Below are 14,398 nucleotides of genomic sequence, written 5' to 3'. Positions count from 1 at the left end.
GAAGACAGCATTTGATTTGCTATGTCGGGTAGCGTGTGAGAATTGGACAAAAGAGCAATATGCTACTGGCCGACAATAGAATGACGTGTACGCATTTTGCCACAGTTAAAAAAGAAAGATATATAATGAACACTGAAATATCTAAGCAACAATTTTTGTGGCAGGGAAGAGAGAAAGGAAGCAGAAGACCTTTTCTGGAAAATCAAGTGACTATTTTTAAACACAGTGGACTGGGCACAAAGGCTGAAGAAGGGGAGTAAGACACTGCCGCAAATAAGGAATTGCATGAAAATTATAGCTACCACATTCCGCACTACTTACAAGGATCCCATTATTATTATATTGAATTGTGGACTGGGTCGCATTTTTATAAAGGACAACACTTCAATACGGATAGAAGTGATGTTCAGAATTTCCTGAAAGCCACTGTAGATCCAAAATAAAGTTTGTTATGCTGCAAGCTGTACTGCAGTTCAGAATAAAACTGTTCACATCAAGAAGTGTTGGTGCTGATTTAGAGGATCCATCCTGGACATAGAATAATAACCTTAAAGTGACATTTAACACCATCCCAATGCTATTACAATTACCTTCAAGGAAAACACTAGGAACTTAGCAGGAAAGGAGAAAGCAAAATCTCTTTCAATGAGACGTTCATACACAGTAATTAGAATCAAAACCATACTTTCCAATATGATAGGCACGTTGGGAATATTACACAATTACTATAATTAATTAATAACATTCTATTAGTATAGAATTGCTATATTAATATGATATTACGGTAAATCAAAGCAGTTTTAAAAAGACCAAACAAAAGAAGAACATATGGAGAAAATAATCTAAAGTAATAAAGTCCTAAGGACAGCTGTGACTTGATTCTGAATCTAGTTTGTACTTAATATAATATTGATTCCATCCTTGATCATTCAAATATGATCCAACCAAACGGAGTATCTAATTCAAACCAAAATCCTTAAGAGAAAGAAAAAAAGAAAAAAAATGACTACATCTGCCTACCTGAAAAATAGCAAAACCACGGCCGTTTGCAGAAATTGTAACTCTAACAGGCTGTGCAGCTGGAAACTGAAAGAAATGGCAGATTTTATTATGGTCAGAAAAGCATTCCAAATTAGATGAATTTCCTGAAATTGAACTCTTTTTTTAAAAAAAATTCAGTACCTCCTTGGTCTTGAGAACAAAACGGTTTTCATGATCAATTCGGAAAAACGTTGGATTTTCTTCCATGGATCCACTCACTGTCACATCTATTTCTGTCACAGAATCAGCTGTAAGTGTCGCAAAGGTACTCAAGGCCTGCAGAGCCACTATGGTGTCCTACTCAGAGAAGAAAGAACAGTCTTTGTTAATATGAATTGGATGAAGTAAGTAGATCAACCAGGCCTGGCTGATTTCAGAAGCTAAGCAGGTACAGATCTGGCTAGTACTTAGAGGGGAAGTCATTTGGAAATCCTGGAACAATAGGTTGCATTGCATATTCACATATTCACTCCAAATGCTCATTTAAGTATTGTGTTTTATTATTAAAAAGGGCAAAGTCAGCATATAGTCAGTCATTCATGACAGCAACTATAGTTTTATCTTGCAAGGCACACATTTGCTCACTCAGTAACTCTTACAGAAGTAGGAGAGATTTAAGGTTTAAGGTTTAAGGTTTATTGAATTTATAGACCGCCCCCTCTCCCCGTAGGGACTCGGGGCGGTGTACAGACAGTTCATGTTCAAGACAACAAAACATAACATAGGACATCAAACAAAACAACGCACACATACCGTCTGTGTATAAAACCCAAAACCAATTTAAATAATTAAAACAATTTTAAAAACCGTTTAAAACCCCAATTTAAAATTTAAAAAGCCATCCAGGAAGGTTAGTAATAGATGTTCCCTGTAAATACAATTACAATTACAATTAGGCCAGGCCGGCTAATCGAAACAGGTGGGTCTTGAGTTTCTTGCGGAAGGAGCGGAGATCCGAGGTGGTTCTAATATCGGGGGGGAGGTCGTTCCAGAGGGTTGGGCCCATCACAGAGAAGGCCCTATTCCTAGGCATCGCCCGCCCGCACTGTTTAGCGGAAGGTACGCGGAGGAGACCCTCTCTGTGAGAGCGGATTGGTCGCAGGGATGTATGGGGTAGAATGCGATCCCGCAGGTAACTAAGTCCCGAGCCATGGAACGCTTTGAAGATGACAATCAACACCTTGAAACGCACCCGAAAAGCCACAGGCAGCCAGTGGAAAGGTGTTACATGGGAGTACCTAGTACTCCCCATAATAACCCGCGCGGCTGCATTCTGAACCAGCTGGAGCCTTCGGGTGCATCTCAAGGGGAGCCCCATGTAGAGAGCGTTACAGTAATCAAGACGGGAAGTCACTAGGGCATGAGTGACTGTGCAAAGGGCATCCCGCTCTAGTAAGGGGCGCAATTGGCGCACCAGGCGAACCTGGTGGAACGCCCCCCTAGCCACGGCCGTCACATGATCATCTAGCGACAGCCGGGAATCTAGGAGGACGCCCAAATTGCGTGCCCTATCCACCGGGGGCAGTTGTTCCCCCCCGATGGCCAGAGATGGAACACATTGGCTAAAGCGGGGCGCCGGTAAATTTAAATTTAATTTATCATAATTTGATTTGGTTAGGCCCAATCAGTGGGCCTTTATCATCATATCAGAATCAGGCCTCTCTTGCTTGTCTAATAAAGCACATTTAAAAAAGCTTATCTTAGCCATGTGTATAACCATTGCATAATAACTCATAACATTGCCTTGGTGTAAAGATATGAACTTAGGTCTTCCCAAGTCTGAATTCGATTTCTGACATTTTAAAATAGGATTGATGAATCAAATGCAACCATGCCTTTGGCCCATGTAGAAAATTAACTGAGTCTTTGGAACGCACACAGAGTAGAATATTCTGGCTGGCTTTCCTTAGAGAATCGAAATGTTTTCTAATTGTTTTTTTTGAATCATGGATATATATAAATTTCTGGCAATGCAGAAGGCCCTAAGTGAAAAGATCATCAATCAAATTTCACAGAGCGTTTGACAGATTCCTGGTTCAAAATTTCAAATGAAAATAATATATCCCTGGGGCTGCATAAAAATGTAATGATTAATTCCATAAATGCCTGATAACTAAGTTTTTAAAAAAAGATAATTTCTAACCTGTGTAGAAGAATAACCTCCCAGGTGATTTCTTTGCTTGCTTAGCCATTTCATAATAGGAATCCCTTCTAACAGTCTTTGTTGAATAAAATGAGACAAGAGAGCATAACCTGCAACTTCAATATCTGCAGAACGTGGCTGCCAGGAACTAGAGAGTCCAGAAGATGGTGATGTCCAAAACCTTAGTTCTCCTGGGAAGAAGAAAAACAGAAAGAAGCCTTCACCTCATAAGAAAAGAATACAACTCTGTAAGGTTGAAGAGTTTATCCATTTAAAGTTTTTTTTTTACCAGAGTGAAATCAATTACTTCTTAATCCTATAGTTTCTCATATTTAAAGACTAGCTGAATATCCATGCTCCACTACAAAATTATGTGATCAGACTTGATAAATAATTCCCTCATGACTGTCAAACCATTCACTAAGGCTGCATTACTATTACTATTTTCTTCTCATCGTTCCTATCGCACATCTCCTCCCATTTATGACTGCAGGACTAACTTTGTTGCTTGCATCCTTACGATTTATATTGCTATTGATAGTTTCCTGATTGCTTATTTGTACCCTATGACTACCATTGAGTGTTGTACCTTATGATTATTGAATGTATCTTGTCTTTTTATGTACCCTGAGAACATATGCACCAAAGACAAATTCCTTGTGTGTCGAATCACACTTGGCAAATAAAGAATTCTATTCTATTCTATTCTATTCTATTCTATTCTATTCTATCTGTGCCCCAAAATCAATTTCACATTTATCAAATTAACAAACTAGAATTTGTTCTACTACAGGTAAAGTTTTTCTGTACTGTAACTTTCTGTTTGGCTAGAAGTAAAACTGGCTGAAGAAATCCATTTCTGAATTACAACCTTCTCCTTTATTTTGGCCACAATGATGACTAGATGTTCAATTCAGTGTATAACATGGTTCACCAACTGGTGAATTTTGTTGCTTTTCTATTCTCAACCATGGCAGGAAAGCAAACACCAGTTATTTTTCCTTCCATCTTTAAGTTGCACTTAATAGTTTCATTTGGTCTAGAACAAGAAATGTGGTAAAACTCTTGTCATTTTCACCCAGTTAAAAATAAAGAAAATAAATGGCCAGCATTTCACAAACATCTGCTGAACTTTAAACAACAACAACAACCAGGACAGAGTAATGTTGCTGAAAGTAGTCAAACTTGCTGAGATGGTCAAATTGGCCTGTGTGATTAGAGAAAATGCTACCTCTCTTTTTACACTATTTTACTTTGCATTAAAAGTTTTACAATTGTTTTTCAAACTTTCAATAAGATTATAATAAACAACAACACCACAACTATAGTTTCTCTTCCCTTGAGCTAGAAGAAACTTGGCAGAATATTTGTCAGTTCAAACAAACAAGCAAGCAGACAGAATACAAAATGGCAATCGAAGGAAAAAATGGAGTCTTAGGACATGGATGTAACCCATCCTGTAATACACTTCAGCCATTTAGAAGAGAGGTATTTGTATAAGACAGAATGAGGCCCAACAGGCAGGCCTGCTTGTACAAGAAAAAGAGTGGAAAAGAAAACCAGTAATTTTGATGCAATTTTGAAATCTCAGGTGGGCGTTGCCTTTTCAGGAGACAAGGGATCGGCTGAGGACAATATCATCTGTTCCAATCTTCCCCAAACAGGTCATCCATTCTCACATTGGGGCAAGCAGAACGAGCCAATCAGCCCATAATCAAACAAAACCCATTCCCACTTTTCAAGCCTACTTTTCACAGTCAAGGCCGGCTTTCTAGTTAACACTTGCTGTTGCCAAAGTGGCCTCTAAATGCAGAAACGTTTGCTTATTAGACATTTTTCCCTTCCCACAGCTATGCATCCCACATGTATATGCTAATTGGAAATATATTCTCTAAGAGTTGATTGCTCCAAAAATATCCACAGTGATATCAGCAGCTGTGGAGAAAGACTCGGGTTTAACAGAAGTCCCTAAAGAAAAAGAGACATCATTTAATGAAGGCAGCCAAAAATAGCCCAATGAGAAGTGCAAATATCAGGATGGGTAACAAATACCTTAATGAGAATATGATTCACTTGCAGAAATCCTGCTTAAGTATCCTACTTAAGAATGTGGCAAAACAGGTGAGCTTGGAGGTTTGCTGTTCTTTCAGATTATGAGTTAGTAAAACCTGCATTTTATGACAAATATTCTACATCGAAAAGAACATACAAAGTATAGAGTCTTACTGTTGGAATGTGTCATTTAGGTTATCAGATCCAATTGTTTACTCAGTTCTGTCTTACTAAACTTTAATAAGTGGCCAACTGAATGTACAGATTATAGGCACAATGAATACGATTTGCCTTTTTTTTACAGCAGCAGAAAAAGTACAGATTAGGTAACAGTTCACTTGCAATTAGTAATTGCGACCTGCATATTTTTAATTTAAATAGAGTCATTAACACTATGGAACTGAATTGAATTCAATACCAGAAGGCATCCTGAGATTGGATTATAACACTACGCATTTTAAACATGACCATAAATAACTTTTAGATTACATCAAGCCATTTTATGTTTCCTTTCTTTTATTCCACTGGCATATGTTGCCTTAAAGGTAACTGGAATGTCAGATGACTCACCCAGACATAAAGACTATTTCACGCTACCTTGTTGTTCTGATCTCTCATTCAGTTTGTCGAGAGCTCCCTTTGCTGCTGGACTTTTGGCAAGTGATAATGCATAGGTCACAAGAGCCAGCGTATGATTATCCGATACGATGTTATTCAATTGAAATTCAAGAAAGCCCAGCGCTTGCTTTATAGGTTTTTCATTCTGGAAAAAAGAAAAGTAGCACCTTAAGAAATAGTTTACAGTTAACCAGAATGACTAGTAGTCGTCTTTATGGCAAACTGTTACATTGCAATTTTATATTCAAGATAAAATATATATATAATGCTAAAATGGGGGATGAGCTGCAAAACATCCGAGCAAACTGCAATTGAGCAAGACAGTACTAATTGTAACCCTCTAAATATGCTTGGGAGGAGTGGACTATAGAAAGTTTGAAGTTGTGACCAAGCTCAAAAAAGGAACTGACAATCCAATGTCCATCTGTACCCTCCCATCCCCCCCATAGTCAAGTGGTTGCTAGGCAGCTGTCCCACATTTTCGGCCATTGCAGCATCCCACAAACACGTTACTTCCAGTTTCCCCCCCCCCCCAAAAAATGTGTTTGCTTTAACGGCTACAGTGTTCAATTAATGACTACTGCAAAAAAATCATAAAATCAGGCACTGTTATGTGATGACCCGTTTTATAACCATCTCAATTTGCAACCGAAATTGTGGGCTCAATTACAGACGCAAGTCAAGGACTACCTGCATTGAAACCTTAAAAGGCAGAAGACAGCTAGCAAGGAAACGTAGTGTCGTTATGAACAGACCATATATTGTGGTTTTCAAAATTCCATTTTCGCTGCCTGCCTTAATTTGGGGTCTAACAAAAACATCACTATTACTTATCGTGGGGGTGATAACTGCAAGCCATATGCAGTTTATATGTTTCTTTGCATTATAATCCCATCGAAATTGATTTGCACTAAAGAATAAAAACTGCCTTAGTAATAACAATCTTATGTTCCAATAGTTCATATAACTATTATGAGGCACATAACTATTGACTTAGAATGAGATGATGCTGGAGGATTTTGAACTAACCTTGTTCTTATTAGAATGCGTATAGCAATACTATGGCTTCTAGCTATTTCTGGCATCTACCTATATTTATCTTGGACCAAGCCAAGTTGTTTAATTCCACACAAAAGAAAAGAGAAATTATTTCGGAAATGTAAATATGAATCTATAGCCATTATGTCATGCAAGCACAACAATCAATGCCCAGGTTCTCCTTCATTACTAAATCTTTTGAAAAGGTATTTACCTACTAGGAGTGTGACTCTTTAGGAAACAAAAGTCAATTCATGTTGCAAAAAACTTTCCTGCCCTATTCCACTTTGTAAAAGATAAAGTCCCCCACCCAAATAAAAAGCTCCCCATTTCTGCACAACTGTTAATTAATCTCACCATTAATCAAACAGAATACTGTTCTGCAAAGATAAAGCCTCATTTGAGAAGAGCAAGACATAATATGCTAGCATAAGAGGTCCCAGATTCAATTCCCGGCCTTTTTGAAGTAGAACTGGGAATAACTCCTGACTAAATCCGTGAGCTTTTGGCAATCAATATAGATTACCCTTCCTCTACTGAGCAGATGTTCTTATACACCCGTATTTCCATAAAACTAATCAGATGTGTAATCCAACACATCTGGAAGAAATCGGATTGTGAAAAAAAGGATTGGTTGCCTGACTGAGAATACTGCAACTTCAAATGCATTCTTTGGCATTATCCTGATTTAAAGCACTAGCCTATATTGTAAACAGCTTGACGGTAATTTGTTTCAAATACATTAAGATCACTATCATTACTACCTCATTGAACTGATACTCTAATAGAGCAGTCAAGATATAAGCTGTCCGTGAAACAGAATCGCTAGTGCCTCCTTGAAGCTCGGTTTGTAGAACTCGTCCAGGCTCCTCAAATTCTCCACTCAATTTCTGATGACCGAGGATCCAAGCAGCTGTTCTCTTCGGGATATATGGATCAATATCAATGTATGGTTGTGCTTGAATGAAACTTCTTAATACAAAGGCTGATAACCTAGAATGAAAGTATAATAAAAGTATACGATTAAACATATTTGCCCAAACTAATTCTTTCTATTAAACGATTGATTTAGATCAGTGTTTCTCAACCTGGGCCCAGAATTCCCCAGCCAGCAAGGCTTTTCATTTGAAGAAAATAGAGCTCAAAGGCCCATTTTATGATTTGAATTTGTAATAAGTTATAATTTAAAAAAAGGGATGCGGTGGCTCAGTGGTTAAGATGCCAAGCTTGTCGATCAGAAAGGTTGGCGGTTCGAATCCCTAGCGCCATGTAATGAAGTTAGCTCCCATTATTTGTTACAGCTTCTGCCAACCTAGCAGTTTGAAAGCAGGTAAAAAATAGGGACCACTTTGGTGGGAAGATAACAGTGCTTCAATGTCTTTGGCATTTCGTCATGCCGGCCACATGACCACGGAGAACGTCTCCGGACAGTGCTGGCTCTTCGGCTTTGAAATGGAGATGCGCACCGCCCCCTAGAGTCGGGAATGACTAGCACATATGTGCAAAGGGAACCTTTACCTTTACCTATAATGAAACAATTATGAAAACTACATATTGGGTACTGTGCAACAATATAGATACTCACCATGTACTCCCAGAGGGATCACTGTTTCCAAAGGCACTGAAAGAGCCATCAGATCTTTTATAGAGAAGCTCTCTTTGATAACCTGAACCAATGAAATATGAGAAGCGTATTGAAAAAACTAAGCAGCTTGCATTGTCAGGAGATGCAGTTCTGAAAGATTTATCCCTCACTGAAGCTAATAACCTAATCTGTTAAAATCCACAAGGATTCAATTTACTCAAACACTGTTCATATGTTCACATTATGAAGTATAAACAACATAATACAGAGACAGGCAACTTCTGAGAGCCGGAGACTAAAATTCAGCTCCCAACCTTCTGAATGTAATATCACCAGAAAGGGCTCGTCACAGCGTTTAAGGGATTAAGGGTGAGAATGGGAACAGAGAGGCTTTGGGAAGTAAAGACCTACTATTTCCTCTATTAACTTCATAAAACCTGAAAGTAATGTGAAGCAATGCTATCCCAAAGTGGTCATTTTGCCAGAGAATATCAACGGCACCATTTCAAACAATGAAAAGTCTACAGGTAAGATACTGAAAGATGGCTGGCAACCCACAAGTAATAGGAGAATGAATAGGCCCATGAGGAAACATAAAGCCAAATTTGTAAAAAAAAGCTGGTGAACAGATTAAAGGACTTTTTTATAAAGAGTTAGATAATAAAGTTTAAATTATTATCTAGCAAAACCTTTTCAGGAATGTGGGTATAATATAAAATTTAAGCTATATTGGTTGTCTACTATTGTATTTTATATACATAATTCACAATTAAGTATCAGCCTTAAAATGAGAATTAGAAAGAAATTAAATACTACTACTGTACCAGAGGTGGTATTCAGCAGGTTCTGACCAGTTCTGGAGAACCAGTAGCGGAAATTTTGAATAGTTCGGAGAACTGGCAAATACCACATCTGACTGGCCCTGCCCCATCTATTCTCTGCCTCCCGAGTCCCAGTTGATCGAGAGGAAATGAGGATTTCGCAATAACCTTCCACTGGAGTGGGGAGGAAATGGATATTTTACATATCCTTCCCCTGCCACTCCCACCAAGCCACGCCCACAGAACCTGTAGTAAAAAAATTTGAATCCCACCATTATACTGTACCAATAATAACAAAATAACCATTACTATTATCAGCCAACAATGCAAAGATGAATACGTGTTTTTAAAATTAAAGACAGTTTCTGTTTTGTCTAGAAAAGAATTCAAAGAACATGAAATATTTGAATATTCTCAAAGAATATTAAACCCCAAACCAGGTAATGTTTAAGTGAAACAATAATTACTAAATTTCAATTTAGCATACTATTATGACTCATTTTAAATAACTTTAATAAAACTAATGTTTGGAGAATCTTAACAAACCATGGCAAAATAAATCAATCTACAGGGAGCGACAGACTGCTTGCAGACTTCAAAGAGGTTTTTTGAAAAACAGATGTTCATCATTTTTAAAGTAACTGTGCAACTTTGGAGTAGCCAAAGTTCAAATGTCAGGCGAAATGTAACCCATGGAGTTAAACAAAGCAAACAAAACTGTTTCTGTGGTTGGTAGCTTTTGTCCTATCTTTGTGGGAGACTGATCTGGGATGTCAGTCTAAATATAGTTATTCCTAGTATGATATTACCAAATTTAAACTAATTTAAACTTAAATTTAAAATGGGCCAGTTGTATTCGAAAGGCAATTATGTAGTCTAGGGACATCTGCAAATCATATGGACTGTAACTTCATAACAATGCAAAAATGAAAAAACTATATGGAACCAGCTTCCTAAGTTTTTAAAGTCTCTAATATGTATGCTACAGTAGTGTTACAGCTTCTCTCAAACAAAACCTCCTTCAAGAATGAACAGCTGGTCTAAATGCTTTCAAAGAAATGCACACTGAATTGCATGCTTGTTACCCAAACATACCTTCTCTCATATACGACACAATTTTTGATTTAAATTGGGTTTGGAGGTTGCCTGTTTTACTCAAATAATCCAGAATATAAATATTAGGTGCGAAGTTAATCATGTTTTGTTCCCCACAACCATAAGGCATCTTGACCAGTGACTCCAAACCACTAATAGACGAACTAAGTTTGTCACCTGAAAGATAAAATTTGCAAGTCAGTGATGGAAGGGGCAATACTAACAACAAGTAAACATGTAAACAAAGACCAAAGTGGGGGGGGGGGGAGAATGAAAATATTCTATAACAAACTTTTTAATCAATTCTCTTAACCAGCTAGCTTGCTTTTAGGGTCAAAATCAATGTAAGTATTACCATGAAAACATATTGTAATTATAAGCATACCCAAATGAACTAGTCTCTTAATGTATAGACTTCAATTTTCACTAACATGTGGCTGTTACTGAGAATTGTGTGAATTGCGAAATTTATATGTCAATTCGGTAAGGCTAGGATAATATAGAAATCCTCCATTATGGTACTGACATTCAACCATGGAAGTTTAGACCAAGATTAGATAACATCAGCATAATAATTCTTTTTTTTTTTCAAATCTGCAAACAAAATCAATATCAATAAAAAAAGATATTCACATATGTAGCAGATAAAGAATGACATGTTAATTTAAGCAAGACAATTACTGTGTTTCCCCGAAAATAAGACAGGTTCTTATTTTATTTTGACTCCCAAAATAAGCACTTGGCCTTATTTTCGGGGAGGTCTTATTATTTTTGAGGTGAAGGAAGCAGCGAGCATGGTCACCTCATGGCTGCTGCTGTGTTGCAATATTTTCGGGGAGGACTTACTTTCAGGGAAACAGAGCATGTTAGTGTTAGTAAAAAAAAGATAATGCAATAAACCAGTTACATAAATTGATATATAAAAGTACCTCAAGAATTATCTCTTTTCCATCCATAATGCACACACACACACACAAGCAAAATAACACTAATAACTAAATATGTAATTAAATAACTAACATGATAATTCACCCAGCAATTAGATATGTCTAAAACTGTATTTGAGGAAATACAGTTATGCTTACCAGTAACTGTAACTTGCACTCTTTCACTGCCAGGAACTACATCAGAGGGGAAATTGAAATTCAAAATTTCCGTAAGATTAGTTCTTTTGGATAAGTCCAAAAGAACTGTCTCTGAGTAAGTTTGTTCTAATCCTTCAGCCTATTAAAAATAAACAAGTATTACACATGTAAACAATAATTGTTTTGTGTAAATACACACCAGTTCCAAGCATCTGAATTTTGATCATGTCTCCATTGGGCTGCTACAAGAGTTGTAGATCCTAGGACAGGTTGTAAGTCACTTTTTTCAGTGCCACTGTAACTTCAAATGGTCACTAAACAAATGATTGTTTGTCAAGGACCACCTATATTAGCCATTGATCCTCATTCTTCTATGAATTCCTCCAGGCCCTTCCTGAAGCCTGGTAATCAGCACAAAATTTCATACAGTTCATAGAGTTTTTGAGTGACTGTGGGGAAGAGGGAATATATTCCAAACACAGCGAGCCAACACACAAATTAAAGTTCCTGTAATTTAATAGTATCAATTCGTTTATCCCTTTTAATTATGTCTATTAAAAGGTACAATTCAACAATTTCTGAAGGAGTGCTAAGAATCACATTCAAGATTTTTCATCTTACAGAGCAAATGAAAAATATTGCAAAAGTAAGCATCTTTTTCATATGCTCCTGTTTCAGAAGCTTGAAAGATTTCATCACAACTGAATCTTATATATAAGTGTGACTTTGTCCAGTCACTCATGGTCTGTATCAAGAACTGGAAAATAGATTTCAATATGTCTGCCATAACCTCACTTGGCAAACCAGAAATCCTGCCTTAATAAAGCCTATAGGAAATGTATCTAAAAACTGTGAAGCTGATTTATTAGACCTTACTTCAAACCGGGCCCTACCCCACCCCTTCAGGTTCAAGACAACTCCAACCTCATTTTCTTCAGTATTTTATTATGAGATTTTCTTACTTCTTTTTGAATGATACATAGATGCTTTTAAAAATGATCAAAATGGGACTTGGGTAAAAACTTCTCATCTATCCCAGAAAAAGATTCTTGAAATATGGCTCCTTTAAATTACCTTCACTAATAGTCTCTGGAGAATAGCATCAGAAGCAATGGATGATATTGCGGTCACTCTGATGGGAATTTCTCCAATCTGCTTTGGCATAATCGGAAAGAAGATAGTCTTCCCATCTTCACTTGGTATCCAAACAGTATGTTGGTTTCCAATGGCATTTATATCATTAGAAAGAACAAAAATTTCAAAGCTATCACTTGTATCAAGGGTAACTGTCACCTACAAAACAGAAATGGTTAGTTAATGTTTTATTCTACTAGCACTAATAGTTAACACTATAACTACAGTATTGGAACTGGGGGAATGAATAGAAGAGTGAAACCATATTTTGAAAAGAGAGAAAGAAAACAAGGTATCAGATGAAAACTCCCTCTGGAAACAAAAAAATATATACAGAATTACAACTGGAAGTTCCTAAACTTGGCAGAACATAAAAATGTTCCTACCAAAACACTGATAAAGGATATGCACAGAATCACGAGAGCTTGGCCACAACATTGCAGCATGAAGTGGCCAACACAATTTGAGCCTCACTAACACTTCAGTTGTAATTCAATATTTTTGAGGTAAGATAGAACTTACGGCAAAATGACAGAATGAATAGTAGAGTGGGGATTGGAATGACTAATAATTACAAAGGAGCAGTTTATCTGGTTTAACTCTCAAGCGGCAATATAGTGGGGAAGGGAAACTTCCTTCGTTCACATCCCTTTGCTCATCTTCAGTTCTGCTTATCTTAGAAGGATTTTGAAGTGCTTTACTGAGCTCTTTCAGAAGAGCAGAAGCAAAACTGACCTTTTTTTATCAACCCACCCAATTGGATCTCTACTCCCAACTTCTCAAGTCAAGGATCTGATGAGGAGGAATACTTGAACTGCGTGGCCTATGAGTCAAACCAAGCTGTTTTCCATATCTGCCTCCAAACTCGGATTGATGCAAAACTCCTAATATATGCATAAATATAACTATGTTCGTATTTTCTTTTAAACTAGGGGATAACAATACTTAATAATACTTACTTTATACTTAGTAAGTATTAAAAAAATCAATCAGACTGAAATTAACCTGGAGTGGTAATAGCAAAGAAAATGCAATAAAAAGCAATATATGTATGTATGCACGCACATAAAGTTTCAATATGTTTACCTCAGTGCTTTTTTTCAAATAATTGAAGATATTTACTTCCAATATAAATTGTTCTCCTCTTATGACACTAGGAGGAAGGTTTAAGGAAACAAAAAAAGGCTGGAAGACTTCTAACTGAAAAACAAAAGTTATACATTATTAAACCATTGTGGGGTACTATTTGTTAATTAATAATTAAGAGAGGAGAACACTACCCTGTTTTTGAAGAGTTTTCCCTGAAAAAATGGAAAATTCTGAGAAAAGGATTATAAAATATTTCCTAGCTTTACATTGTACCTAAAAAGACAAAGAGATTAAATATATTTGGCATGCTTTGACATATGCATGTCCAATAAATTAGTTAAGAGATAGATAAACTTGCTTCAAATTCTCATTTTTCAGACATCAAAAATGGGAAGAATCAAGTGAAGCAGAAACAGCTGGTAATGATTAGAATTAGTTGGTGCTCCATGTTACAAAAATATTTCCCATGTTTCTCAACTTCTTTTCTGAAAAGTAGTGCTTTCTATATCTGTTTGAAGCACAAGAAGTCAAAGTACAAAATACACAAGCTTCCTTACCTCATCTCAATACTGATGGCATTGACTTTTCCTCTAAAAAAGCAAAGATAAGTGCTACATTCCTTAAAGTTCAGCAGCTCTTCAGCACTACTTGTACTCTAAGTGAGGTCATGGTGCTTACAACTCACCTCTTCAAGATG

General features: G+C 36.8%; 1 protein-coding gene across 2 annotated transcripts in view; it reads right to left on the bottom strand.

The window, feature by feature from the left end:
• CD109 (CD109 molecule) overlaps positions 1-14,398 on the bottom strand; it is a 74,351-nt gene that overhangs the window by 17,840 nt on the left and 42,113 nt on the right. For both annotated transcript variants that reach the window (XM_081940347.1, XM_081940348.1), the window contains 10 exons: positions 13,699-13,812; positions 12,553-12,771; positions 11,479-11,617; positions 10,394-10,570; positions 8,478-8,559; positions 7,657-7,885; positions 5,834-5,999; positions 3,185-3,375; positions 1,183-1,338; positions 1,021-1,086 (listed from right to left, as the gene is read on the bottom strand). In XM_081940347.1, coding sequence (XP_081796473.1) covers positions 1,021-1,086; positions 1,183-1,338; positions 3,185-3,375; positions 5,834-5,999; positions 7,657-7,885; positions 8,478-8,559; positions 10,394-10,570; positions 11,479-11,617; positions 12,553-12,771; positions 13,699-13,812 — 1,539 coding nt within the window. The remainder of the gene's footprint in view (positions 1-1,020; positions 1,087-1,182; positions 1,339-3,184; positions 3,376-5,833; positions 6,000-7,656; positions 7,886-8,477; positions 8,560-10,393; positions 10,571-11,478; positions 11,618-12,552; positions 12,772-13,698; positions 13,813-14,398) is intronic.

Source organism: Natrix helvetica (genome assembly GCF_964273705.1).
Source record: "Natrix helvetica genome assembly, chromosome: 2".
NCBI classification, from domain to species: Eukaryota; Metazoa; Chordata; class Lepidosauria; order Squamata; family Natricidae; genus Natrix; species Natrix helvetica.
The sequence above is the reverse complement of the archived record's forward strand: the minus strand, read 5'-3'. Positions and strand labels throughout refer to the sequence as shown.